A 25,595-nucleotide genomic window follows, 5' to 3' on the forward strand; every position below is an offset into this window, starting at 1 on the left:
TTCCCAAAAAACAACTCAACCCCCATAAACCCCCCTCCCCCCAAAAAATGAATCCCACAGTAAAGGTCATATTAGATGGTTGGTTCCCTTCTGGCCAGACCCTGTCTCTGCCTCTCTGCACATATCGGCCCCACATAAGGGGGCGCCGTGGAGTCAGTGTCAGACGTATCACATGACTGAGAAGCAATGGCGGCCTCGGGGGATCCATGCTGGAGAAAATGACGACAATCCTGACTTGTCAGCAACAAACAAATCTTTTACATTTGTTGTTTATCCAGCCTGACCGAGGAGCAGTCACAGGAATGTCAGGAACATTTCCTCATGTTAACACTTGTAAATGGCTCCATAGAATGTTTAATGGTTTTAATATTTTCTTTGTTGTTGGAATTTTTTTTATTCTGCCCAGAGACTGTATATAAAAGACTGTGGACTATAAAGAGCGACTGTGGCCTATATAGTGGGATTGGGGACTATACAGTGGGAATGTGGCCTAGATAGAGGGACTGGGGACTATACAGTGGGACTGATATATACATGGAGGGCTTGGGGACTATACAGAGGGATTCGGGACTATACAGAGGGACTATGGATAGTGGACTCAATATCACAGCCGACAGAGAATTTCATTCTGGTCAGATTTACTTCCTCACATCCATTTCTTCCATATAGATCAATGTATCAGTCCCCAGTGTGTAGGTCTCTCTCAGTGGCTCATCAGTTGCTGTGGAACTACAAGTCCCAGCATGACCAGAAAGCCAGGGACATGTAGTTCCACAACAGGTGGAGCACCACATATTGTCTACCTGGCTTCATGGTCCAGTTACATCACCAGACCACTGTCTGTCTACAGAGCGGTCAGCGGTCACTGGACCCATTCGCTGGGTGAGGCTTGGTGCCCGGACGGTGCTGTACAACCAACCATCCTACTAGATGTCCCTACAGGACGGGGCCCAACCGCGCTGGACAGGTTCCCCGGCAGTCCCGCAGTGGTGACAAAAGTCCTGACTGTGCGACGACCGATAGAGCCCTGGAATCAGGACAATTGGGAGGAACAGTTTTAAGTAAAATAAAGAAAATGGTTCAAAAGTGGGTGACCGAGAACAGAGACATTTCATTGCCAACCTAAGTGCTTTACTCTCACTGAGTATTTGATTAACCGGAGATCTGAGCAGACAAACAACAACGGTATCAAAATCTACTCATCAAGTCAGTGACCTGGGATGTGGACATAAATATGGCAGCGTGCACTGAACAAGTCATACATTTTAGATGAATAAACAGATACCAGATGGATTTGGCTTCTGTCAGTAACACACAGAGCAGTCAGAAGGGTTTACGATCTGGGAAATGATAATAATATAATCAGATCAGATGTTCTCTACTCCGCAAATCCCTTAACTTGTCATTGTCACAAAAACACTTCACACAGATAACCCCCTGACCCAGCCCGGGAAGGGCCCCTGGCCCCTGGATTGGAGGAGGAGAGGGGACAACAAACACCACACACAATGCATCGTAATATCATAATATCTAACCGTACACTAAGCCCAGTGAGCTGCGTGTGCTACAGAAACACGTCTATGAGCAACACGCATCTCCCATGTAATCAATGCTACATATATGACAGGATGACACATTGTACCTGTCAGCAGACTGGAGTCCTCCATGTCACCCACAGACGTGTGCCAGCGATGCGGTGATCTGGTGTGAGCAGATGGCTGGATTATCTATCTGTGACCTTACAGTGAGCGATCATAGGGTGAGTGTGAGTACAGCTGTGTAAGTGCAGTCAGTGTGCTCAGGATAAGACTGAGTGTGAATAAGCCCTGAGTGTGAGTAGAGTTATGTAAGCTCAGGATAAAGCTGAGTATGAGTAGAGCTGTGTAAGTGCAGTCAGTGTGCTCAGGATAAAGCTCTGAGTGTGAGTAGAGCTGTGTAAGTGCAGTCAGTGTGCTCGGATAAGGCTGAGTGTGAGTAGAGCTGTGTAAGTGCAGTCAGTGTGCTCAGATAAAGCTCTGAGTGTGAGTAGAGCTGTGTAAGTGCAGTCAGTGTGCTCAGATAAAGCTCTGAGTGTGAGTAGAGCTGTGTAAGTGCAGTCAGTGTGCTCGGATAAGGCTGAGTGTGAGTAGAGCTGTGTAAGTGCAGTCAGTGTGCTCAGATAAAGCTCTGAGTGTGAGTAGAGCTGTGTAAGTGCAGTCAGTGTGCTCGGATAAGGCTGAGTGTGAGTAGAGCTGTGTAAGTGCAGTCAGTGTGCTCAGATAAAGCTCTGAGTGTGAGTAGAGCTGTGTAAGTGCAGTCAGTGTGCTCAGTAAAGCTCTGAGTGTGAGTAGAGCTGTGTAAGTGCAGTCAGTGTGCTCAGATAAAGCTCTGAGTGTGAGTAGAGCTGTGTAAGTGCAGTCAGTGTGCTCAGATAAAGCTCTGAGTGTGAGTAGAGCTGTGTAAGTGCAGTCAGTGTGCTCAGGATAAAGCTCTGAGTGTGAGTAGAGCTGTGTAAGTGCAGTCAGTGTGCTCAGATAAAGCTCTGAGTGTGAGTAGAGCTGTGTAAGTGCAGTCAGTGTGCTCAGATAAAGCTCTGAGTGTGAGTAGAGCTGTGTAAGTGCAGTCAGTGTGCTCAGATAAAGCTCTGAGTGTGAGTAGAGCTGTGTAAGTGCAGTCAGTGTGCTCAGATAAAGCTCTGAGTGTGAGTAGAGCTGTGTAAGTGCAGTCAGTGTGCTCAGATAAAGCTCTGAGTGTGAGTAGAGCTGTGTAAGTGCAGTCAGTGTGCTCAGGATAAAGCTCTGAGTGTGAGTAGAGCTGTGTAAGTGCAGTCAGTGTGCTCAGATAAAGCTCTGAGTGTGAGTAGAGCTGTGTAAGTGCAGTCAGTGTGCTCAGATAAAGCTCTGAGTGTGAGTAGAGCTGTGTAAGTGCAGTCAGTGTGCTCAGTAAAGCTGGGTCCTTACTCCTGGAAGCAGTTCCACTGACTGATATTTTCCTCCCACTATAGGATCCCTGGGTGATGTAAGTGGGATTTGCATTTGGAGCCCCAGCTCTGGCCTCGCCCATGGGAGGGGCCGTGTCCCTAACACAACAGAAGTCAGCACTGAGCCAGGTAACCCTTCCCCTGCCATAGTCCATGGTTCCATACATCAGTGTACGGCTCCTGTGACCTGATCTGACCCCTGTTGTACAGCGCTGTGTACTGTCAGCGCTATACAACTGATCATTACTAGCAAGGTGGAAAAATTAGTGCAAACCAGGGGCAATCATAATCTAACCCATGGGGTAATCTAATACATGGGGCAATCTAACACATGGGGCAATCTAACACACGGGACAATCTAATACATGGGGTAATCTAACCCATGGGGCAATCTAATACATGGGGCAATCTAACACATGGGGCAATCTAACCCATGGGGCAATCTAACACACAGGGTAACGACACATTTGTTATTATTACATTGTATCTATTTTAGGACATCAGTAACAGTCATACTGTGCTGATCTATGAAGATGCAACAGGAGCAGATTACAGAACAAAGAGGAGTTAAAACAAATGTGGAAATAAAGAGGATTCCGCTTCTGATTCTCCAACAGTAAACGTGTGGGTGGCCGGGACCCTAATACTGAGTAATGGGCTCAGCACAGCGGGTTAACTCTTTAAACACCGGGAACCACAGTATCTCACTGCAAAAGGATGTGGACAAACTGGACCGTTGTGCAGTAAAAAGTCAGATTCTGTTTTGCACATAAGTTAAATACTGACTGTTTTTTTCATGTAACACACAAATACTTGATAGATTATTTATACAATGACATTTAAAGTTGATATTTGTGTGCTACATGAAAAAACAGTCAGTATTTAACTTATGTGCAAAACAGAACACTCATTTGCACCCCTTGCATTGTAACATGGTTTTGTCCAGGAGACTGAAATAAGATCCTTAATGAATCAGGCCCCAGGTCACTATCTGTCTGCAGATTGTATGTTCTCCCCGTGTTTGCGTCAGTTTCCTCCAGGTGCTCCAGTTTCCTCCAACACTCCAAAAACATACTGGTATTTGGCTTCTGGCAAAATGGACCAATGTGTCTGACAGGGAATTTAGACCGTAAGCGATAATGGGGCAGGACTGATGTAAGTGACAAATATACTTTGTACAGCGCTGCGTAAGAGGATTGTGGATGGATCACGGAGAAATAACTTATTGTAGAATATATTTTAAGTAGGAGCGCAGTGCGCCGCTGTGTATCATTGCAAATGTACTAATTATTTATATTGTGTTGTATTGGAAATGTATTGATTACTGAGGCTGCTTGATATGTAGGAGGACATCTGAAGGCAGTGATCCCATGGTAATTACCGTATTTTCCCATGTATAAGACGCACCTGTATAAATCATGTGAAAAAATTGATTATAGTCTTTTGCAGAGTAACTGGTGACTGCAAAAAACATTGTCCTCAATTTTTTCACAGAGTAATTGTGCAGCGGGTACAGAGAGGAGAGACAGAGTTCTAACCTTATTGCTAATCCTGCCTCACCCTGTCAGATGCTTCCTCTGTCCGGTCTTCTTTCTTCTGTCCATTCTGATCCTGATGCTGGAAAGTCGCTTACTGTCCTCTTCGCGATGACCGGATGTCCAATCAGGACTTTGACAAGGTCCTGATTGGAAAAACGCCAAATGCAGAAACCAGAAGTGTCCGTTCCAACTGCGTTTGACGCACCACATCCGGTCATCGCGAAGAGGACGGTAAGCGACTTTCCAGCATCAGGATCAGAATGGACAGAAGAAAGAAGACATTACCGGGCTGAAGAACCATCTGACAGGGTAAGACGCACCCAGTTTTTAGACCCAAAATTTTGGGGAAAAAGGTGCGTCTTATACATGGGGAAATACGGTAAGTCTTTTCATTTGTGACCGACCAACACATATCTTTTTAGTCTGAATTCTCAGCAGGAAGTCGTTAAAAATATAGATGAAGGCTCCAAATTTGACCCGGCCACTACACACGCAGATATTGTGGTGATCCCTACGCCTGGCCGAGACCTTCATATTTGTAGTAATTATAGACCCATATAACTACTAAATGTGGACCTTAAACAGATTGCAAAAATTCTTGCCAACAGCTTAAACTTTGTAATCATCTCGCTGGGCCATCTGGACCAAGTGGGGTTTGTCCCCGGCCGCCAGGCTTCGAACAATACACGTTGTGTGATTGATCTGACCTACGTTTCCTTTGACATGGTGAGGTGGCCCTATATGCAACGGACCCTGGGGGCTATGGGCATGGGGGGTCCCTTCCCGCAGGCAGTAGTGTTCCTGTATTTCAATCCCACTGCATCTGTTTTGGCCAATGGCTTTCAATCCTCCTCCTCCGCTATCTGAAACGGCACTCACCAGGGATGCCCGATTTCCCCTCTTATATTCTCCCTCATGATCGAACCCCTTGCCCCCAAAATTCGTCTCAACGCTGACAGCTCGGGCATCTGTCTCAACTTCTCCGAATATAAACTATCCTTCTATGAGGACGATATTCTTTTGACTCTTACTAATCACCGCATATCCCTCCTTAACCTACTTAATGACCTTACGCATTTTGGGGACATTTCCAGCTACAAGATCAAACCATCAAAATCTGAAATTCTAGACCTGAACACTCCCCCAATGCAATTACAAGGCCTTGAGTCCAGTTTCAACTTTCGTTGGCAATTCTCTCAATTGAAATACCTTGGAGTCTATTTAACTCGCACTTATGAGCAATTATAGGTCACAAAGTTTCCCCCTCTCTTTGCGGCCATTAGAGCGGACCTTCCCAAATGGGACAAACTTACAATCTCTTGGACGGGTCACATAAACTCCCTTAAAATTAATGTCCTTCCACATCTCCTGTACTTATTCCAAACCCTCCCCCTCAAAGCCTCCCCAAGCTCCTTTAAACTTCTCCAACAGCTGCCACTAAATTTATTTGGTCGACGAGAAAGCTGAAGATTCGCATGAAGACTCTTCATAAACCCTCACTGGATGGAGGCCTTGGAGTTCCCCATATCCTTAAATACTACTGAGCCACTCACCTCATCCAGTGTGTCCTTCTTCATTCACCTCCCGGCCTTGGAGTCTGGGCTGATGTTGAAGCTGCTCTCTCCAACACCTATTCTCCAGCCTCCCTCCTGTGGTTGAAGCCTCACCACCGCCCCAACCCTCTCGCGCACCTCACCCCTCGCTAGCGTTCTCGCTCACAAGCTGGTCCCACACTGTGACATCATATGAACTGACCCCTAACGCCTGGCGCATGACTCCTCTATGGAAGAACCCTTCCGTCCCACCAGACTACATTTTGGACACAATGTAACATCAAATTTCTTAAGGACACAGTTCCCTTTCAACTGTTCCCTACATTGACCTACAAGCCTAATATTGTATCCACTCATCTTGCTTCTTTCAATACTAACAGCTTCGCCACTTCTATGACACATTAGACGTACAGTGACTGACATCCCCTCTAATATCCTTCTCTTCCCTACGCTCTTCCTCCAGAGACCTTATCGCCACCTTCTATCGCCTCATTTTATAACATAAACGCCCCCTTAAGTAGCCACATGAACTCAAATGGGAGGAGGACATGGGGGAGACACTCGCTCTGGAGGACAAAATTAGCGAAAATGCTCAGAAAATCTATTATTGATGGTACCTAGGCCTCCGTAGGCTCCACACTATCTACCCAGACGCCTCTCCATTGTGTTTGCACCTGTGTGGTCAAGTAAGTACCGTGTCCCATATCTGGTGGCACTGTCCAAGAATGCTCCCCTTCTGGGCATCTATTCATTGCTTCATCTCCAATATTACTCACGTTTCGCTTCCTGCCGGTCTCTCCTACTCCTTACTACCTCATCCCCTGCCTGATATCCCTAAACACACTCAGAAGCTGCTCACACATATACTCAGCGCAGTAAAATGTCAGTTTGCCCTATTTTGGAACAACCTGAACCGTTTCCTCTTCCTTCCATTGTCAACCACATCTGGCAGGTCTACCCCATGGAAAACATCACAACCATCCTCCGTCACACTCCTGTCCCCTTCTCTGGGGTCTGGAACCCCTGGACAGAACATCACGGTTCTCCTCCACCCTCGGTGATCCTCAGCCTTCTACAGCCGGTCCTCTGCTTGTACCGCCCACTGCTACCGATACACCACACAGTGAGTAGTTCCCACCTTATTTCCCAGTTACTGACCAGGATTAAGGTTTCTGCTATATTGCTGATGGTTTTAAACAATAAGATATTCATGCAGACCTCAAGTATATACCAGTAAATGATCTGGCAGCGGGACAGCGACAAAAATGGTTGTACTTTGGTATTCTGCCTAAATTCTTGAATGTTTTGAACAATAGAGAAGGACGACTGTACATCGGAGAACAGAGAACAGAGTTCTGCAGCTGCTGGAGTGAGATGCGCCCATCCAATAGATCGGTTACAGTCTGAGCTGTGACTTCCCAACTGAGATAGATCATGAAGAGTCAGGATACAGCCGTGCGTTACCCAGCATGCACCACAATGCACTCCTCAGTCACATGACATGTTCTGCATCCAAATGCCTTTCATGCCGGTATAATAAATTAGCAGTAAAGCTGCCATTTGTGAGCTGTCATTAATTCTCTAACGCTAACGCATGTCTGTGGATCATTTATAAAACAGCTGAATATTTTTCCCCTTTAAATGAATTTAAATGAAATTAGAAGACAATATAAAGCAACAAATCCATACAGTCCATGTCTGCAGAGCAAGTCTGCAAAGCTGTCACTTATACATCGCCTGTTGCAGGGGAGTGAGAGAGAGAGAATGACGGATATGTTTAGTTAGGTACCAACACTTCACTTATTTCATGTATATTATTCTGCTCGGTAATACACAGTAATGATTGTGTGTTTGGTGAGTGCAGAGCGTCAATGTCTGTTTCTTTATGCAGTGTAAGTCCCAGCTCTCTCCCATTTCCCATGTGAATACACACATATCTCACACAAGACACTGCAAAATCTCTCACCACTACAATCTATTTTGCACACGGCGGCTCGATTGGTTTTCCTTGCAAATCTTTTGTACACTGCTGATCCGCTCTTTCAGCCTCTACATTGGTTGCCTGATTTTCACAGAATCCAGTATAAAATACTGACCTACAAGGTCATTAACAAAACTGCACCGACATACATCTCCTCACTTGTCTCAAAATATCTCCCAACTCGACACCTCCGTTCTGCACAAGATCTGCGTCTCTCTTCTACTCTCATCACATCCTCCCATTCCCGGTAACAGGCCTTTTTTTGGGCTGCACCCTCTTTGTTGAATTCCCTCCCTTGCACAATGGCACGTTCTTCTGGACTACAAACCTTCAATCATTCTTGAATACCCACCTCTTCAGACAAGCTTATAATATTCCTCTACCACGCTCTTATCCTCCTTAGGGCCTTTTACACAAAACAACAACCCTCTGACCCACATCGCTGTGTGACTGATCATACAGCCCACTAAGCACTTTTATCTTTGCAATCTGGCTGGACCAATATGCAATATGTAGCAGTTACTCTCATGTATCAGATTCCCATTAGCACATAGATTGTAAGTTTGGGAGCAGGGCCCTCTTACCTCTGTATGTATTACCCAGTATTGTTTTATTACTGTGTTTGTTCCCAATTATAAAGCGCTACCGAATTTGCTGGCGCTATATAAATAAATGTTAAGAATAATCCTGACCATGTATATCTGCACAGAACTGGTCCCTCGCCCGGCCACCCTCAATGCATTAACTCTTACATTGCTGTATGCCCTTGCTGGTGACATAAGAGGACTGAACGTGCGGGTAGACAAGGTGTCTGGCATGTAGAACAGGTAGCGGGTGGCACAATGCCAGTCCTGCTCATACACTGACAGGAGCAGCTGACTCTGCTGAGCCCACAGAGAAAGAGCTGGTACAGTCAGCAGATCAGCAGCTCCCGGGTACGTCTGTGTAACCCCGGCTGAAAGGGCAGCTGTGTCCCAGCCGTAACACTTAATGCCACATATACGGCAGAGTCACAGAGGGGAGATTCCAACTACTGTGTATGTCACCAATGGTCTGCATTACGCAGCCTGTTAATGGGAGTGACCACACTGCAAGGCCCTGGATGCTTACACCATACAGACAATAGTAATAATACTGAGCTATGATAACTATGTTATTTATGGCTGATTATTAGATCTTTCGTTATGTGACACTGCTCATATCAGGACAGAGAGATTTGTCGGGATCATGGTCCAGTAACCTTGGTCTGTGGGTATTATACAGAGGAGAAAGGGATAGAGGGGTGGGGAAGGGGGGGTCTTCTTGTTACTGGATCAAATCTAATAAACTCATAAAACACACCCATTATTTCATTCTGTGACAGGTGCACCTAATATGTGTACATCATACATGTATGTATTATATAGGTATGTGTGTTTATTTTTACCTTTATTATTTTTTAAATAATTTGATTTCTATTTTTGGTAACTCACAGAACCCTAAAATTAGTCCACCATTCACACAACCATTAAACTACAGTCTACCAACAAATCACACAATCCTACAACTACAGTACACCAATCACACAAACTTACACCTATATCTAATCAATATCACAACCTTAAAACTACGGCCCACCAATCACACAACCCTAAAACTACATCTCACCAATCACACAACCCTAAAACTACAGCCCACCAATCACACAACCCTAAAACTACATCTCACTAATCACACAACCCTAAAACTACAGCCAATCACAGAACCCTAAAACTACAGGCCACCAATCACACAACCCTAAAACTACAGCTCACCAATCACACAACACTAAACTACATCTCACTAATCTCACAACCCTAAAACTACATCTCAACAATCAATCACACAACTCTAAAATTACAACCCCCTCCAGTCAATGAAGTTTAAACAGCGACTCACAGGGTTTTTCTGAAGTACCAAATCTCTCAATTCTGCTATCTGATCACCTTTAACCCTTCCCACGCCCCTTCCTTATATTTTTCCTTCCTGATAAACTAAACTAAAAAATAGAAAAGAATAACGTTTCTCATGGATATAAAGCTGATATTAGACTAGATAGAGCGATAATAATTTCTCTCTGTCCGTCTGTATGGTCCACGTCTCTGATCTCGTGCTGTGATTCACACCACAATCCCCAGCATTGTGCACCCCCCTCCATGTGCCGTCTGGCCCACAGATGTTAGACCTCAGCAGATTAAACTGCAGGAATTTCTTCCACAAAGCAACATTCGGCAGGTGCGGCTGACATTACTGTAATTCTTCTTCTGTCTCCAGCAATGAATATACAATAACAGGGGATGAGTGAGCTGAATTTCATGCTCTGCCATGGTGTAGGCCAGGAGCAATGCTGGGACATGTAGTTCTACACCGCCTGAATAGTCGCAGGATGCCTCCGCTATAAATGTCACCCTAATGACAGCTCAGGTAAGAACGTATTATTGTCCTGATTAATGGCTTACATAAGATTAGTCTGATATATAATATCTGCCTAAACAAACAAAACAATAATAGTGACCATAGTGCTTTTAAAGAACATTATAAATACGAATTGTAATATATAATATCTATATCACAGATCTGTTTCCATGAAATACAACAAGAGTGCCCTACCCGACAGGTACTGAAGCACGGTATCCCCAACAATTGCTCTAACACTAGGTGGCGCTGTACGTTTGGTGTAAACCTGCTGAGATTTGTGGATTGTTCTTGAGAATAACATTCGTACCAATGTAATTTAGCAGAAATGTAAAGTTACAATAATCAGGATAAAGGATCCTATAAAAAAAGGAAAGTACATCCCCAAACCACAGCCGGGTCACTGGTCCTCACCTTGTTGAGCTCCGTCTGATTACCAAAGAGCTGGTGGTAGCGCCGGTACTTGCCCTCGCGGTACTTGGCTGTGATGTGGGACTTCCTCTCCGCTGAGCTGCTCCAACACTCAATGGCTTCGCTCGGGGGGATGTTGGCCGCCCAGAACTTGTTGCTGACCTCATTGCCAAGATTCAGGAACAGCTGGTGAGAGGAGACAAGGACACGCGAGCCCATTACTGAGGGTAATCTCATAAAGCAGATGGACATGATAAATAGATAATTATCCCCACATTCAGCCAGTGCATTAGATGTGTTGTGTAGACATCAAACAGGACCTCTGTAATACAGATATAGGCTGCTCTGATCGCTCATCCTCCCCTCTGATCAGAAAGAAGCACGATTCAGCCTACCTGCACCCTGTACAACAAACCATGCCTGAAAACTCTGCAAATCCCCTAAACACTCTGCAACATATGTACTCAGAACCCTGTTCTCCAGGTCTGCTCCAAATGAGGATTGTGAATTACTACACAGTGATACAAATCTCACATCACATTATCTTCCATGAGGTTATATTCACTATTGGCTTAATGAAACCCCCCATCCCTTTGTATCCATAAAAGTCCTTATGCTTATCAGTTCTTACATAATCAGGTCTGTCGGACCACAATACCCCTCGTATCTCCTGCCTGTCCGATATACCACAATAGCTCTATAACATACAGCATATTACAGTGTGCTAGAGAGGAGAGTGACCTACATTATAACACAGACCCAGCAAACCCGTTACCCATATACAAAATATAGGACCATCATGGGGGAGTTGTAAAGGGTGAGGTGGAGAGGAGTCTGATCATTTAAACTTCTGGAACCCAGAAAAACATTCTAAATAAATATTGTATCTCATTATAGTATATGGTATGCTCTACAGTCTCTCTCTCTCTAATATATATATATATATATATATATATATATATATATATATATATATGAATATATAAATATATATATATAGTGTGTGTGTGGGGGTCACAGTCATGACGCCACCATTTGATGAGTTCTTTGCATTTGTTTTGGGCTTTTTATTTTACATATGGAAGAGCCCGTAGGATTGTATCACACAATCAGATAGATACAAAGTGACAACTCTCCAGGTATAACACAGGTGATACATGTATTGTACACATCCAGGGCTCAGTTACACTATCACCACCCCATTCAGGTTGTCTGTATGTGACCGTCCAACACAAACATCAGCTGATCAGAGGAACTTGGCGGAGTCTGCGGCACAGGGGCGGAGCTCGGTCCAGACAAAACACAAAGAACATTCCGATGCAGCAACGTTTCCCCAGGCTCGTTAACCCCTTCCTCTCACTGCTCTGCTCCTGGATGGCTTATACTGGGGGATATTATAATGCTCCTATACAAGAACAGAATGGACACTACAAAACATATTAGTAAAGGACCCGATGGGTCTCGTGTAGAGTTAGAAGCACATTCAGGTGAAGGCAGCACATTTGCACCAGGACAAACCACGTTGTGATGTAAAGGGGGCATATGGTTTTTGCATGCAGAGAAATACTGTCTGCTTCAGCATGTACCACACACAGCGGGCAGGTTTCTTGTTAAGCTAAGACACACGAAGTCTAAATCTGCCCCGCACATTTTATATCTGCCCCCCGTCCCCCCTCCCTGCAGTGCAACATGGTTTTGCTCCTTTTATCTGGAATTAACCCTAACTATCAATGATTCCTACAGCAGTAAATTAGGTAAGAGAAATGGTGGCTGGGTATACTGGGACTTGTAGTACCACAACAGCTGCAAAGTCACATGTACTTTCTCCAGCATCAATCTAAACATCACTATACGTCCAAGTGAGCCTCAATTTATTCCCATCAGAAATGACCATTTTCTTGGGGATTGTGTGCTCATTTTAATTGACATTTTTCCATGAGATGCTTTGTCATTAGGTACTCCGTGAGCAGGCCACGCCCACTTTCATCACATGACTCCTGCAGAGCTGTCAGTGTAACGATCAGATCATATAATCAACATTTCTTTCAGAAAAACAGCATCAAAGCCAGAAGCTTCACACATCATCCCGGGGAAAACAGGAGGAATAAAACGACATTTGAGACTAGAGCGTCTCTCTGAGTGATCCACGTAACACAAACACACGTATCTTACCTGTATCAATTCTTCTGTCCACACCTTATTGTCCATCTTCAGACTCCGCACTTTGCTAACACTAGGCCCAAGGCTGCGGTGTTCTCCTACAAAATAACATGTATAAGTCTCCTTATATCCGCAGTGTCCACGATAACATATTATGTAAAACGTACAAAGTGTTCATAGACTTCATGCCCATAACTACAGATTCAAGCAGATTTAAGCCCCAATATGGCTGCCTCCACTGTGTGAAAGCCACAGGTACGCTTTAAAGCAATTTAAAAAAACGTGAATTTCAACTCTCTAACCGCAACCGGTCCTCGGAAGCACCGTACCTGCACATTTCTTGCAAATGACAACGCAAAGATTGACAGATGCCCAGTCAGGGTTTGGAACGTCACAATCTGCGCAGCGTCTGTTCGCTTCCACCGTCCAGATCCTATTGGCTACTTCAAAGTTGGAAAGCGCTTCGGACACCGACTGCATCATGGCTTCCACCCACTCGTCCCTCTCCTGATCGCTGTCCGCTATAAAACTGAACACGAGAGGAGGTTGAGTCCAGCGGGAGATATAAAGTTGGCTTTGTCTACATATATACGACAAGAACGTGTTCCTGACCCAGCCTCTACCTGGTGTGTGGGTAAAACCTGCTCCGAACGATCGAGGGTCATCTCTAATGACCGAGAGAGGCTTAAACAAATGATCTGCCTAGTAATTAAGGTTAAAAGAAGTTCCCTGAAGTGACCAGGATTATTCTTATCTGAAAGTCCAACGTTTAATGATTTGGAATGTTTGTGACTAGTCCTATTTGTAGACAAATTGCGACTTCTTCATTTCCCAATGTCTGGACCAAAGGTCAGGACTCACCTGAATGTCTTGTAAGGAGTCGTCAAGTCGAAGCTTCTCTTATCCACAACCTTTACATTACCCAGGTTCATCTCAATAGAGGTTACTCCAACTCCAGACACAAAGTCCTGTGCGGGGAGAGAGAAACACTCACTCATGTTGTATCACTCCACAAAGGAGACAATCTGTGTGTGCTCATCCAGAGACACTACAGCAACAAATGCTTTACATTGATTGGTAAGCCATGGCAGCGGAGAGGAGGGAGAAAGAGAATAGTGCAAAACTTGTACAAATTTGCACTTTATACTGTGTTTGAGAATCATTCTTTTCCCTCACCACTCCACACCTGTCAATCACTCTGTCAATCAATACACTGGCTCCCCGTATTCACTAGAATCCAGATTCAAACTACTCACCAACACGTCTTGTTCATACAACTCTCACCTTGTCACAAGATCTGACTCTTCACCGCGCATCCTCCCGTACCACATCTTACTCCCATCTCTCATACTTCTCCCGTGCTGCTCCCCACTTCTAGAACTCCTTACCCTGCCTCCCCAGGCTCTCCCCAGCATTCAATCGTTTAAGCATTCTCTAAAAACCACTTCTTCCCCAGAGCCGATTCTACCCCCAGCTGATACTATGGGTTCTTCCTGCTATATTCTTAACCTCAGCGCTACACTTAATGGGCCCGAGTCATTAAGGAGAGCAAAGCAAACAAAGAAGTAACTTTGCACCTGAGCAAAACCATGTTGCATTGGAGGGGGAGGTAAATTTAAAATGTGGGGACAGATTTATAGTTGGGGTAGGGCATGTCCTAGATCAACTTTATCTTTCAGTGTAAAAATAAAGCTATCAAGTATCTGTGTGCTAGATGAAAAAACAGCCAGTATTTATCTTATGTGTAAAATAATAAAATAATTTGCACCCCTTGTATTGTAACATGGTTTGTCCAGGAGAAAACATACTCCTTTTTTTTGCCTTACTTTCCTTAATGACTCAATATGTGCTTGATAAGTTTACGTTGTTATCTTGCTACTTTGTGCTAGAAACACATCTTAAATGAAGAATTTTAACACAAGTGTGCACGTAACCTGATGTTGTACCAATTCAAGCAGATTGTAAATGACCTACAGGACCTATCAGCATATCTTTAGATTCTGGTCATAATGGATTTTGCTCGGATACGAATGTCCCACCTGGGCTGACACTTACCTCACTGTTCTTGTAGAGGTACACCTTATCTGTGGCAACCACCACAAACAACTTCGGCTTACAGCCCTTCATCTCCAGGAGGCCACACTTGTCCACATTCTCCGACACCTGGAAGGTGCTGGACACCCTGGATCTCCTGTCCTCCACGACCTGCTGGAAAGCCTTCAGCCAGTCGTTTCGTTCCGCTGCCCAGGAAGAAACAAGAAACACAAGAAGTTTAAGAGTTTTACACACAAATCTACAACAAAAACCTGGTCAATTGGTTACTTTCGTTAATGAAATAAAATCTTGAGAAGGTTCAGTCTAATGAGATCAGGAGAAGAGCTCCATTAATGTTGTGCATATACCCTTTCCTTTATAGGTGAGGAAGGACAGAGACCTTCCTGTCCAACCCCTTCATACGTGGTTCCTGTAGTGCCCACTTACCATCGCTCTCAGCCCGGAACACAAAGTTTCTGTTCGAGGTTGTGACTTCAAACTTTTGGTCACCCGTGGAGGCCACTTTGGTGATGAGGCTGGTCTTTATGATCCGCTTGGAGTACATGTCCTGGGATAACAGAGCAGAACCTTCTATAAAAATCTGTCATATATAGTTCTTATGAAGAAATATTTTGACACATTAAGAGTTTAGACAGTATTGATAGTAATTGTCTGTATAGGAGACAGCACTGGACTAAATGTCCATCTAAATATTCAATGCAAATTATTTATCTGCTGAATAATTATGCTGAGTCTTTAGAGAGGATCAGTCTCCGCACACAGTAGGAGCAGCCATCTTACTTAGAAGCAGAACCTCATCTATATTAATCAGACACAACACATATTCGTTATATAATCCTTGTGCTCTTACAGATTATCCTCATTATGTATTCGTTGTTTTCATTTTATCATCATAAGTCCTATGGAAACTTACTAAAAAGCCATAGAAATCAGACAAATCCAGAAACAAATGACTTTTATTTCTGGACCCAAATCTACTAATAAGTGATTATTTTGTCCACTGAACTGTTCGCTCTGGTGAGCAAGGTTCTCTCAGGTTTGTTTCTGTGCAAGTATCTGAATTATTACCACTGTATATTCAATTTGTCTCTGCGGATATCAGTTAATCCTGGTGCTTCTAAAAATGTTACAGAAGAATAAATATTTCCAGATAAATATTTTTTGAAGTGTACTCATTGCTGTTCAGAGCGGAGGCCGCCATGTTGTGGGAGGGGCCAACATGTACATGAATGTAGACTATGATGCCTTAGTGATGCCTCCATTTCCCAGTGAAGTAATGGCTTCCTCCAACATGTGCAGATAAATGGTGCAGGGACTGAAGATACCCCAATCACCTGGGAACAGATATGGATCGCACATAGAGAAGTATCAGTGAATGGTGAATACTATGAACCCTGACTTTACCTTCTCACTGTCATAGTACCGCAGGAAGTCTGCGTCCAGCTTCACCCATCGTCTCTGGAATATGTATGACCTTCAAAGAAGACAAGTAAGATATCAGACATGGCTAAATGGGTCATTAATTTACTATGTTTATGTCAGATATAATAGGACAAAGATGAGGCAGAATTGTACATCTTATTCTACATATATGAAGAAGTGTTGCATTCTGGACCTCAAAACCATTAGCAAAGACTGAACCCCAGTCAGTGCACAGTCCTCTCAGTGACTCCTCCTACATGAACCCCAGTCAGTGCACACAGTCCTCTCAGTGACTCCTCCTACATGAACCCCAGTCAGTGCACACAGTCCTCTCAGTGACTCCTCCTACATGAACCCCAGTCAGTGCACACAGTGCTCTCAGTGACTCCTCCTACATGAACCCCAGTCAGTGCACACAGTCCTCTCAGTGACTCCTCCTACATGAACCCCAGTCAGTGCACACAGTCCTCTCAGTGACTCCTCCTACATGAACCCCAGTCAGTGCACACAGTCCTCTCAGTGACTCCTCCTACATGAACCCCAGTCAGTGCACACAGTCCTCTCAGTGACTCCTCCTACATGAACCCCAGTCAGTGCACACAGTCCTCTCAGTGACTCCTCCTACATGAACCCCACTCAGTGCACACAGTCCTCTCAGTGACTCCTCCTACATGAACCCCAGTCAGTGCACACAGTCCTCTCAGTGACTCCTCCTACATGAACCCCAGTCAGTGCACACAGTCCTCTCAGTGACTCCTCCTACATGAACCCCAGTCAGTGCACACAGTCCTCTCAGTGACTCCTCCTACATGAACCCCAGTCAGTGCACACAGTCCTCTCAGTGACTCCTCCTACATGAACCCCAGTCAGTGCACACAGTCCTCTCAGTGACTCCTCCTACATGAACCCCAGTCAGTGCACACAGTCCTCTCAGTGACTCCTCCTACATGAACCCCAGTCAGTGCACACAGTCCTCTCAGTGACTCCTCCTACATGAACCCCAGTCAGTGCACACAGTCCTCTCAGTGACTCCTCCTACATGAACCCCAGTCAGTGCACACAGTCCTCTCAGTGACTCCTCCTACATGAACCCCACTCAGTGCACACAGTCCTCTCAGTGACTCCTCCTACATGAACCCCAGTCAGTGCACAGTCCTCTCAGTGACTCCTCCTACATGAACCCCAGTCAGTGCACACAGTCCTCTCAGTGACTCCTCCTACATGAACCCCAGTCAGTGCACACAGTCCTCTCAGTGACTCCTCCTACATGAACCCCACTCAGTGCATACAGTCCTCTCAGTGACTCCTCCTACATGAACCCCAGTCAGTGCACACAGTCCTCTCAGTGACTCCTCCTACATGAACCCCAGTCAGTGCACACAGTCCTCCCAGTGACTCCTCCTACATGAACCCCAGTCAGTGCACACAGTCCTCCCAGTGACTCTTTGTACATGAACCCCAGTCAGTGCACACAGTCCTCTCAGTGACTCCTCCTACATGAACCCCAGTCAGTGCACACAGTCCTCTCAGTGACTCCTCCTACATGAACCCCAGTCAGTGCACACAGTCCTCTCAGTGACTCCTCCTACATGAACCCCAGTCAGTGCACACAGCCCACCCAGTGACTCCTCCTACATGAACCCCAGTCAGTGCACACAGTCCTCTCAGTGACTCCTCCTACATGAACCCCAGTCAGTGCACACAGTTTTCTCAGTGACTCCTCCTACATGAACCCCAGTCAGTGCACACAGTCCTCTCAGTGACTCCTCCTACATGAACCCCAGTCAGTGCACACAGTCCTCCCAGTGACTCCTCCTACATGAACCCCAGTCAGTGCACACAGCCCACCCAGTGACTCCTCCCACAGAAACCCAAAAAGTGCAGCAGCTAACTAATATTTCCTCTGGTGGTCTGCAGGCTCATAGTGCAGACAGGGTTAGGTCTCCACACTTCTCCACACACAGAGCACAGAATCACAAGTAGAGCACATGGGTGTAACTAATTAATTAAGGGTTCAGCTAGTTAGTGTTGGGGAGTAAGCTTAAATAACTGGACTTGTGTCGTGGGCGGGGCGACCGACTTCAGCCAGTGACCGGTGACTAGTGAGGGGACTGTGTGTCTAGCTAGCAGCAGGGTCGTATGGAATTGTAAATACTTTGGTTTGTTTTGTGAATTGCTGGAACTACAAAAGTTGTTGTTTCTACCAAACAGACATTCCTGAAGACACTACAGCAAAGTGGTTCAGCATATCTGTGTCAGCATTGTTTGTTTTGTTATGCTTTTCACTCTCTCTCACACATACACACATTGCAACACTTCAGGTGATGCACACACAAACACTTTCTTGCTTTTTTACTTTGCTTTTATTGTCAGGATGGTAATATGAATTGACAGCATAAATTATAATGGAAGAAGGATAATGAGGAATAAGGAAGTATAAGAAATCTGACCAGATGCACAAAGAAAGGAAAATGATAGAGAATACATTGTGGCCGATGCTGACTTCTCACGGAGGATACTGGGTGTGGTGGTCAGACAGTAATCCCCAGTGGGAAGAAGAATCTCTAACCCAGGGCTGGGAGGATTATGTGTGTGCAGATGTGCGGGAGTGTGAGCGTACAGACACAATCCACAGGCAGCAGGATACAGGCAGGAAACATAATCTTCTATGTTAGATAAATCTCAGAACCTCCATCACTCCGCTTCCATAATGCAGGAACGTGAGAGATCCAACGCCAGCAATAGAGCCCATAGTTACAGGACCGCTGGAGTATGACTAGTTCACCCAGGATCTGACTGATCACAGTGGGGGCAGCCATTTTTTTGGCTGAACCATTATTCAAAAGAAAACAGACTATCGATTCCCTTCTTCCAGGGCCTGATTAACTAATAAGCCAACTAGGCTGCAGCCTAGGGTGCAAGACTTCAGGGACGTTGCAACATTGTGACAGGGAGCAGTATAAACGAACACTTATTTTAAAATATATGAGAGTAGTTGTTCTCCAAAGTAAAAGGAAAACATGAAAGAAAAATGTATAAGATTTTAATCCTGACGTATTCCCATGGTAAAGGCTGAAGACACTGAGCCATCCTTGGGTGGCGCTAGAGGATAAGAGTCAAAGATGGCGGCAGGCGCAGTGTGGCAGCCCCCTCAGTAGCGCTTGGTCATACCTCCTTCGCCCTATACGACTTTGACTTTACATTAAAAATGAAATGAGTGACAAAGATTTCTGTGACCCGTTTAGAAGCCGGATGTCAAATGAAGGAGAAGTATTTACCTACTGTGTATTAGCCTGGCCTGGAAGGGCCCTGACTACCTCCTAGTGGCACCATGTGGCCTCATGCCTCACTTATGGAGCACCATACGGCTCTGTGCACAGCAATACTGGTGATTAGCACTGTGTATCTGGCTTATTCTGTGGTACCCTCTAAGGTCACGCCTCTATGATGTCATTAGTAGTTAGCGAATCGATAGGCTGCATTCTCATGAAAACTGGTTCAGCCGCCAAAATGTCTCCCACCCCTAGATAGGTAACGATAGACTTTATGAAGAAACGGAGGAGACACCTCTCACTCACCCCTGCGGAGGGTTCTTGTCCAGCCATCCGGCTTTGATGACCGAGGACTGCTGAGTAGACGATTCGCCGTCATCCATGTTTCCGCTGAAGCTGTTAGAGCTAGAGATCCCGGAGGCAAGAGAGCTGCTGGATCGCCATGCGCTGAGATCCTCGTCACTGGCGGAACAGAAGACAAGACAAACGTTTTATGATGAGGGGAGAGAACGGTGCGCAAATCTATGATGGAGGCTCCCAACGCAGGGACAACCTCATAGCGTATTACCCTGAGAAACGGCCTCAAGTGACCACTAGGGGCCTGATTCATTAAGGATCTTAAATGAAGAGGATTCTTATTTCAGTCTCCTGGACAAAACCATGTTACATTACAAGGGGTGCAAACTAGTTTTCTGTTTTGTACATAAGTTAAATACTGACTGTTTATTCATGTAGCACACAAATACTTGATAGCTTATTTGTACACTGAAATTTAAAATTGATATTTGTGTGATACATGAAAAACAGTCAGTATTTAACTTGTGTGCAAAACAGAAAACTAATTTGCACCCCTTGCAATGTACTATGGTTTTGTCCAGGAGACTGGAATAAGATACCTCTTCATTTAAGATCCTTAATGAATCAGGCCCCAGATGTGTACATTTATTATAATAACAGAAGGATAATGTAACATCTTGCACTGTAAGGCCAATGTACATGTAAAATCCTTTGTATGAAGTGAGCACATTTTCCTGGCACTTAGTGGATCTTACACATATTTATTCTCTTACTAAGTATTGTACTTGTAACATCACTTTCACCTCTAAACACAGGCAGAAAATGAAACAGCTTTTACAGTAAACGTTGAACTACATCTGGACTTAACTTAACAACAAAAGATGTGGCTGATAATTTGCAAAATCAGCCACAAAACAAAATGTAAAATAGAAAGTTACAGTCACAGGGCTGAGTCATTAAGGAGAGCGAGGCAAAAAAAAGGAGTAACTTTGCACCTGGGCAAAACCATGTTGCATTGGAGGGGAGGTAAATTTACAATGTGGGGACAGATTCATAGCTGGGGTAGGACATGTCCTAGATTAACTTTAAATTTCAGTGTAAAAATAAAGCTATCAAGTATTTGTGTGTTACATGAAATAACAGCCAGTATTTATCTTATGTGCAAAATAATAAACTAGTTTGCACCCCTTGTATTGTAACATGGTTTGTTCAGGAGAATATTTATCCGTTTTTTTTACCTTACTTTCCTTAATGACTGAGGTCCACAGTGTACACGACTTACATAACAACCAGATCTGCAGTTCTGTAACTGCAAGGACCTGAATCACGCCTGAGCCGTGTTGTTGCTGTCAGGACATGCTGGGACCTCTAGTTCCCCTACAGATGGAGAGACACGGACGGTCTAAGAGCCTCACTCCATCATTCATGAACATAACATAGAAATGATCTTCCTTGTACTTGCCATAAAATACACTGCTGAAGTCTACTATTTACATTAATCCTGGAGTTGGATCACTAGTTTTTTGTTTTGTTTTTTATTTAATAAAGCCAAAGCTGCCAGAGGGTGCGTAGTACGCGGGATGGAAGACGGCGATCTGACCCACTGTAACCCGTGCTCTGCACAAGTATGTTAAGAACCGGAGGACTGCACCAATAACGTTTATGTCTTGTACAAACCCTATATGTGCACCTAAGCATGTAACTGCTTCTACTAAGTGACTGATCATCTCCACCACGAGGCTGCAGAATACTATGACATGAGTTGGGGATATGAATGTTGTCTGCACTGTGGAAGCTGCCATCTCTGATATTCAGATTGCAGAGAAGTGATCAGTTAATGGTCACCATCCACCTAGATGTGACCAAGGTACAAGGGGTCACGTTAACCCTTTCAGCGCACATTCTCCGCACACTCCCAAGAACATTGTAAGCAGCAGAAACTCTCAGTAAATGGTGACGTTACCACTACCCAGCCGCCGAATAAACACACAATAAACAATAATCATTAGATGACAGAATGATAAATAAGAAAATATCCTTCCCGTCCCACCTGGAGCATTGCGGGGATGGGGAAATACTACAATCTGCCCAATACCTTCGGAGGGTACAGAATGTAATATACAGCTGGTGGCACTGCCAGCCCAACCACCACTGATGCTAGGCAGACAGAGCAGCAATATAGCCAACCAGGGGCCCCTGTGTAACAGAAGGAACCGCAGAACCCCATATCCGTTACATAGCTGCCAACCTAGGCTGCCACCAGGATATTGGGGTGACCCACAACAAGTGCCAGCCGGTGGCCTGCTCGGTGCAGAGGGCGAGCCTAAGAGACGTGGCAGCAGCACAATGCATTATATTATATACACGCAGAGAGCCCAAATTAATCTGTAACGTGTCCAGATATAGATCTACTCATCAGACAAGAATTTAGCATCTCGGAAGTGGTCATAATCATCCGTACCCCACCCCACCCCCCACCCACTCACTATACATGATGGTTATCACCATTATATCACCATATAAACAGCCAAAGGTTTAACCCCTTGTCTACCAATCATATATACCCTGTATATCATGGTAATGATTATATCACATCTTTACCCAATGATCACCAATAGGAACTATCACCTGACCCGCATCAGGCCGGGTAATGTAATGAGATATGGTCCCATAATGAATAATAAATAATGACACACCCTGCCCCCCCCCCCCCTTAGTGTAACGTATCTGAAGAAGAGACATTGTGTTGTTTAAACCTTATTATTTCTAACCTTCCAATATAAAACTGACATATTTTAAAAACAGGGTCCTTCACGTTACCTACTGGATGAGGCTACAGCGGGCTACACTGGAAGAATCTATTGTTTGTTCAAGAAAGGGAAACGTTTTCCTCCTCTGGTAACAGGACAATGAAACTGAGATTTTTGCAGATTATTTTCGCGTTGCACAATTCCTGGACGGACTCCAGACGATTGCAGCAAATTCCTGAACAGAGAATGAAAATACGGAACTACCTGAATAAATATTACAGTCACCTTGTACCTGGGAATTTCTAGAGCAGACAGCAGACCGCTCCATATCGCTTATTGTGGTCCCTGTACTGGGATTATATAAGAGAAATGTTACTGTACACGGCAGTAAGACTAGAACACGGCTCTCTGTACTACAGACTAACAAGCATCGTCAGCCAGAGACCGCTGAGGCTTTCCTCCCCCTGCTGTTGAGCTTCTTTCGCAGTCATGGGGTAACTGCAGGGACAGACCCACCCCCCATAACACAGGACATTTAAGGGGGGTTTCTTCATCATCATCATCATCTTCATTTATTTATATAGCGCCACTGATTCTGCAGCGCTGTACAACTCTCTCACATCAGTCCCTGATGAGTTCTTAGCTTACAGTCTAAATTCCCTAACATACACACAGAGAGAGACTAAGGGCAATTTGATAGCAGCCAATTAACCTACCAGTATGTTTTTGGAGTGTGGGAGGAAACCGGAGCACCCGGAGGAAACCCACGCAAACACGGGGAGAACATACAAACTCTACACAGATAAGGCCATGGTTGGGAATTGAACTCATGACCCCAGCGCTGTGAGGCAGAAGTGCTAACCACTGAGCCACCGTGCTGCCCCTCTTTGTTTTTCAGCCACGTTTCTATATCAATAAGAAGATGTTTATTCTCAATGTCCAGGGATACGACATAGAATTAGGTCCAGGGCAATGAGAACAAAGGACTCTGCTCGATTATGTAAAGAAAGACAATGTTACAAATCCCAGAACGATACAGCGGCGTATTAAGCAAAAGCTGCAGTAAGACATGAGCAAGTCAATAAATCAAAGTCGCTGGAAGGTGGACAACCCCTATGAAACAAAGTTTTGACAAAACACAGCCTTAAAAAAAAAAAAAAAAGGGATCGGATTCTCACTTAAGGAACAGTGTTCAGATATCTGCTAATCTCTCCTGTCACTCATCTAAACACAGCGGTGATCAGCGCAGAGGACCTAATTCACGGTCCCCTGAAACAGCTCTGTACAGGCTCCGAAACGGACCTGACGCCACTAACGCAATTCATGTCTGAACGCAAAGGACACTGACTCTTGACTACGAGTTGTAGGGCGGAACGGGAGAGGGAAGGGGCGGATGAATATAGGCAATGTACAGCAGGGGCGTGGCAGGGGCGTGGTGAGGGCGTGGTGATTTGAGTCCTGGGTTTCTCTTCAGTATGTACTCTGTAGACCTATCATTGCACCAGCTACCGGGCAGGTGCTGACGGATCATGATGACCGACATGCCAATCACTGCAGATCCCCCCCCCCCCCATTCCCAGGTGTTATATTCCCAATCACCCTCACTCGCCACGTTAGAGATTCACCATCAGTCTAGTACTCTCACATTGACTCACTAACCCCCCCTCCCATCGCCCCCCCGTCCACCTCTTTGTACATCTTCCTCTAATAAATCTCGGTATGAAGTTATATTTTGATATATTTTGGTTCCTCTCCTGTTTAGACACTGTTTTTGTACTTTTATATTGTCTTATTTACAAGTGCTACACCAATTCATATATTGCTGATTCTAACCTTTCTGCCCTGTTAAAACCAATAAAGAAGTTTATTTAAAAAAAAACGAACATCCTGATTTATGTAATCACTGTAAAAAAATTCACTTATTTTTTTAAATAGAAAAACACATTTTTATTAATGATTATAGTATTATGAGTTAATATTTTTGCGTGCGTTCTGATGTGACTTTATATTACACATACACACGTGTGTATCCTGCAGTCTGTTCTGTCTGACAACATACAATAAGTAACATTAAAGCAGAGCGCACTGATACCCATATACGAATGGAAACGTATGTTGAGATCCGCTTGGATATGAATACGGGTGAACGTACGCTCAACTTCCGTGCTCGCTTTAAAAATGCAACTTGCATTTGTGTGCAAGTTGCGTTCGAAGATGAATCAGGCCCAGAAAGAGCAGAGGATGAGTACAGAGGACTGTGACACGTTCAGTAGGAGATGGCTCGGTCAGATCAGTGCCCTCTGAGCTCACCACTCCGCAGATAACATGCACAGTCCTGTACATGGCCTGGACCGCCCTCCCCACAATGACAATCACACCTCCCGCCACTAAATACAGTCACACTCTTACCGTACGTACAGCACACTTACCCCAGGCCGACAGCTGCTCCCTGAAAGAGACCGAACTCCTCCAACTTCCTGAAAGCTCAAAAACGTACCCTAAACCCGTCCGGCCAGTTCCTCGTCTGCCAGTAAAGAGCAGCGTTATCCTTCCGGATGCCACAGTCAGGTACAAAACTAAGCACCTGAGATTGTGCAGAACACAAAACACTTTCTCTCCCTCTGTATTCACCAACACGGGGTTAGGACACAAGTAATGTATATAAGGACACAGACACATTCTATCAGGGGTCCCCATGGACAGACAGGGCTCCCGTCTGCCCCAGCTCCTGGCGCTGAAATGATCTTCCACAGAATTTTGACTG

General features: G+C 44.8%; 1 protein-coding gene across 7 annotated transcripts in view; it reads right to left on the reverse strand.

Moving 5' to 3' along the window:
- Positions 1 to 25,595, reverse strand: part of ARAP1 (ArfGAP with RhoGAP domain, ankyrin repeat and PH domain 1) — a 141,580-nt gene that overhangs the window by 50,014 nt on the left and 65,971 nt on the right. For 6 of the 7 annotated variants that reach the window (XM_075198344.1, XM_075198343.1, XM_075198342.1 and 3 more), the window contains 8 exons: positions 20,091 to 20,246; positions 16,495 to 16,564; positions 15,517 to 15,637; positions 15,091 to 15,275; positions 13,897 to 14,003; positions 13,365 to 13,564; positions 13,048 to 13,133; positions 10,879 to 11,061 (listed from right to left, as the gene is read on the reverse strand). In XM_075198344.1, the coding sequence (XP_075054445.1) occupies positions 10,879 to 11,061; positions 13,048 to 13,133; positions 13,365 to 13,564; positions 13,897 to 14,003; positions 15,091 to 15,275; positions 15,517 to 15,637; positions 16,495 to 16,564; positions 20,091 to 20,246 (1,108 nt within the window). Of the gene's footprint in view, positions 1 to 10,878; positions 11,062 to 13,047; positions 13,134 to 13,364; positions 13,565 to 13,896; positions 14,004 to 15,090; positions 15,276 to 15,516; positions 15,638 to 16,494; positions 16,565 to 20,090; positions 20,247 to 25,260; positions 25,398 to 25,595 lie in introns of those variants that run through there. The other variant, XM_075198346.1, reaches the window with a different exon arrangement.

Source organism: Mixophyes fleayi, chromosome 2, assembly GCF_038048845.1.
Source record: "Mixophyes fleayi isolate aMixFle1 chromosome 2, aMixFle1.hap1, whole genome shotgun sequence".
NCBI lineage: Eukaryota > Metazoa > Chordata > Amphibia > Anura > Limnodynastidae > Mixophyes > Mixophyes fleayi.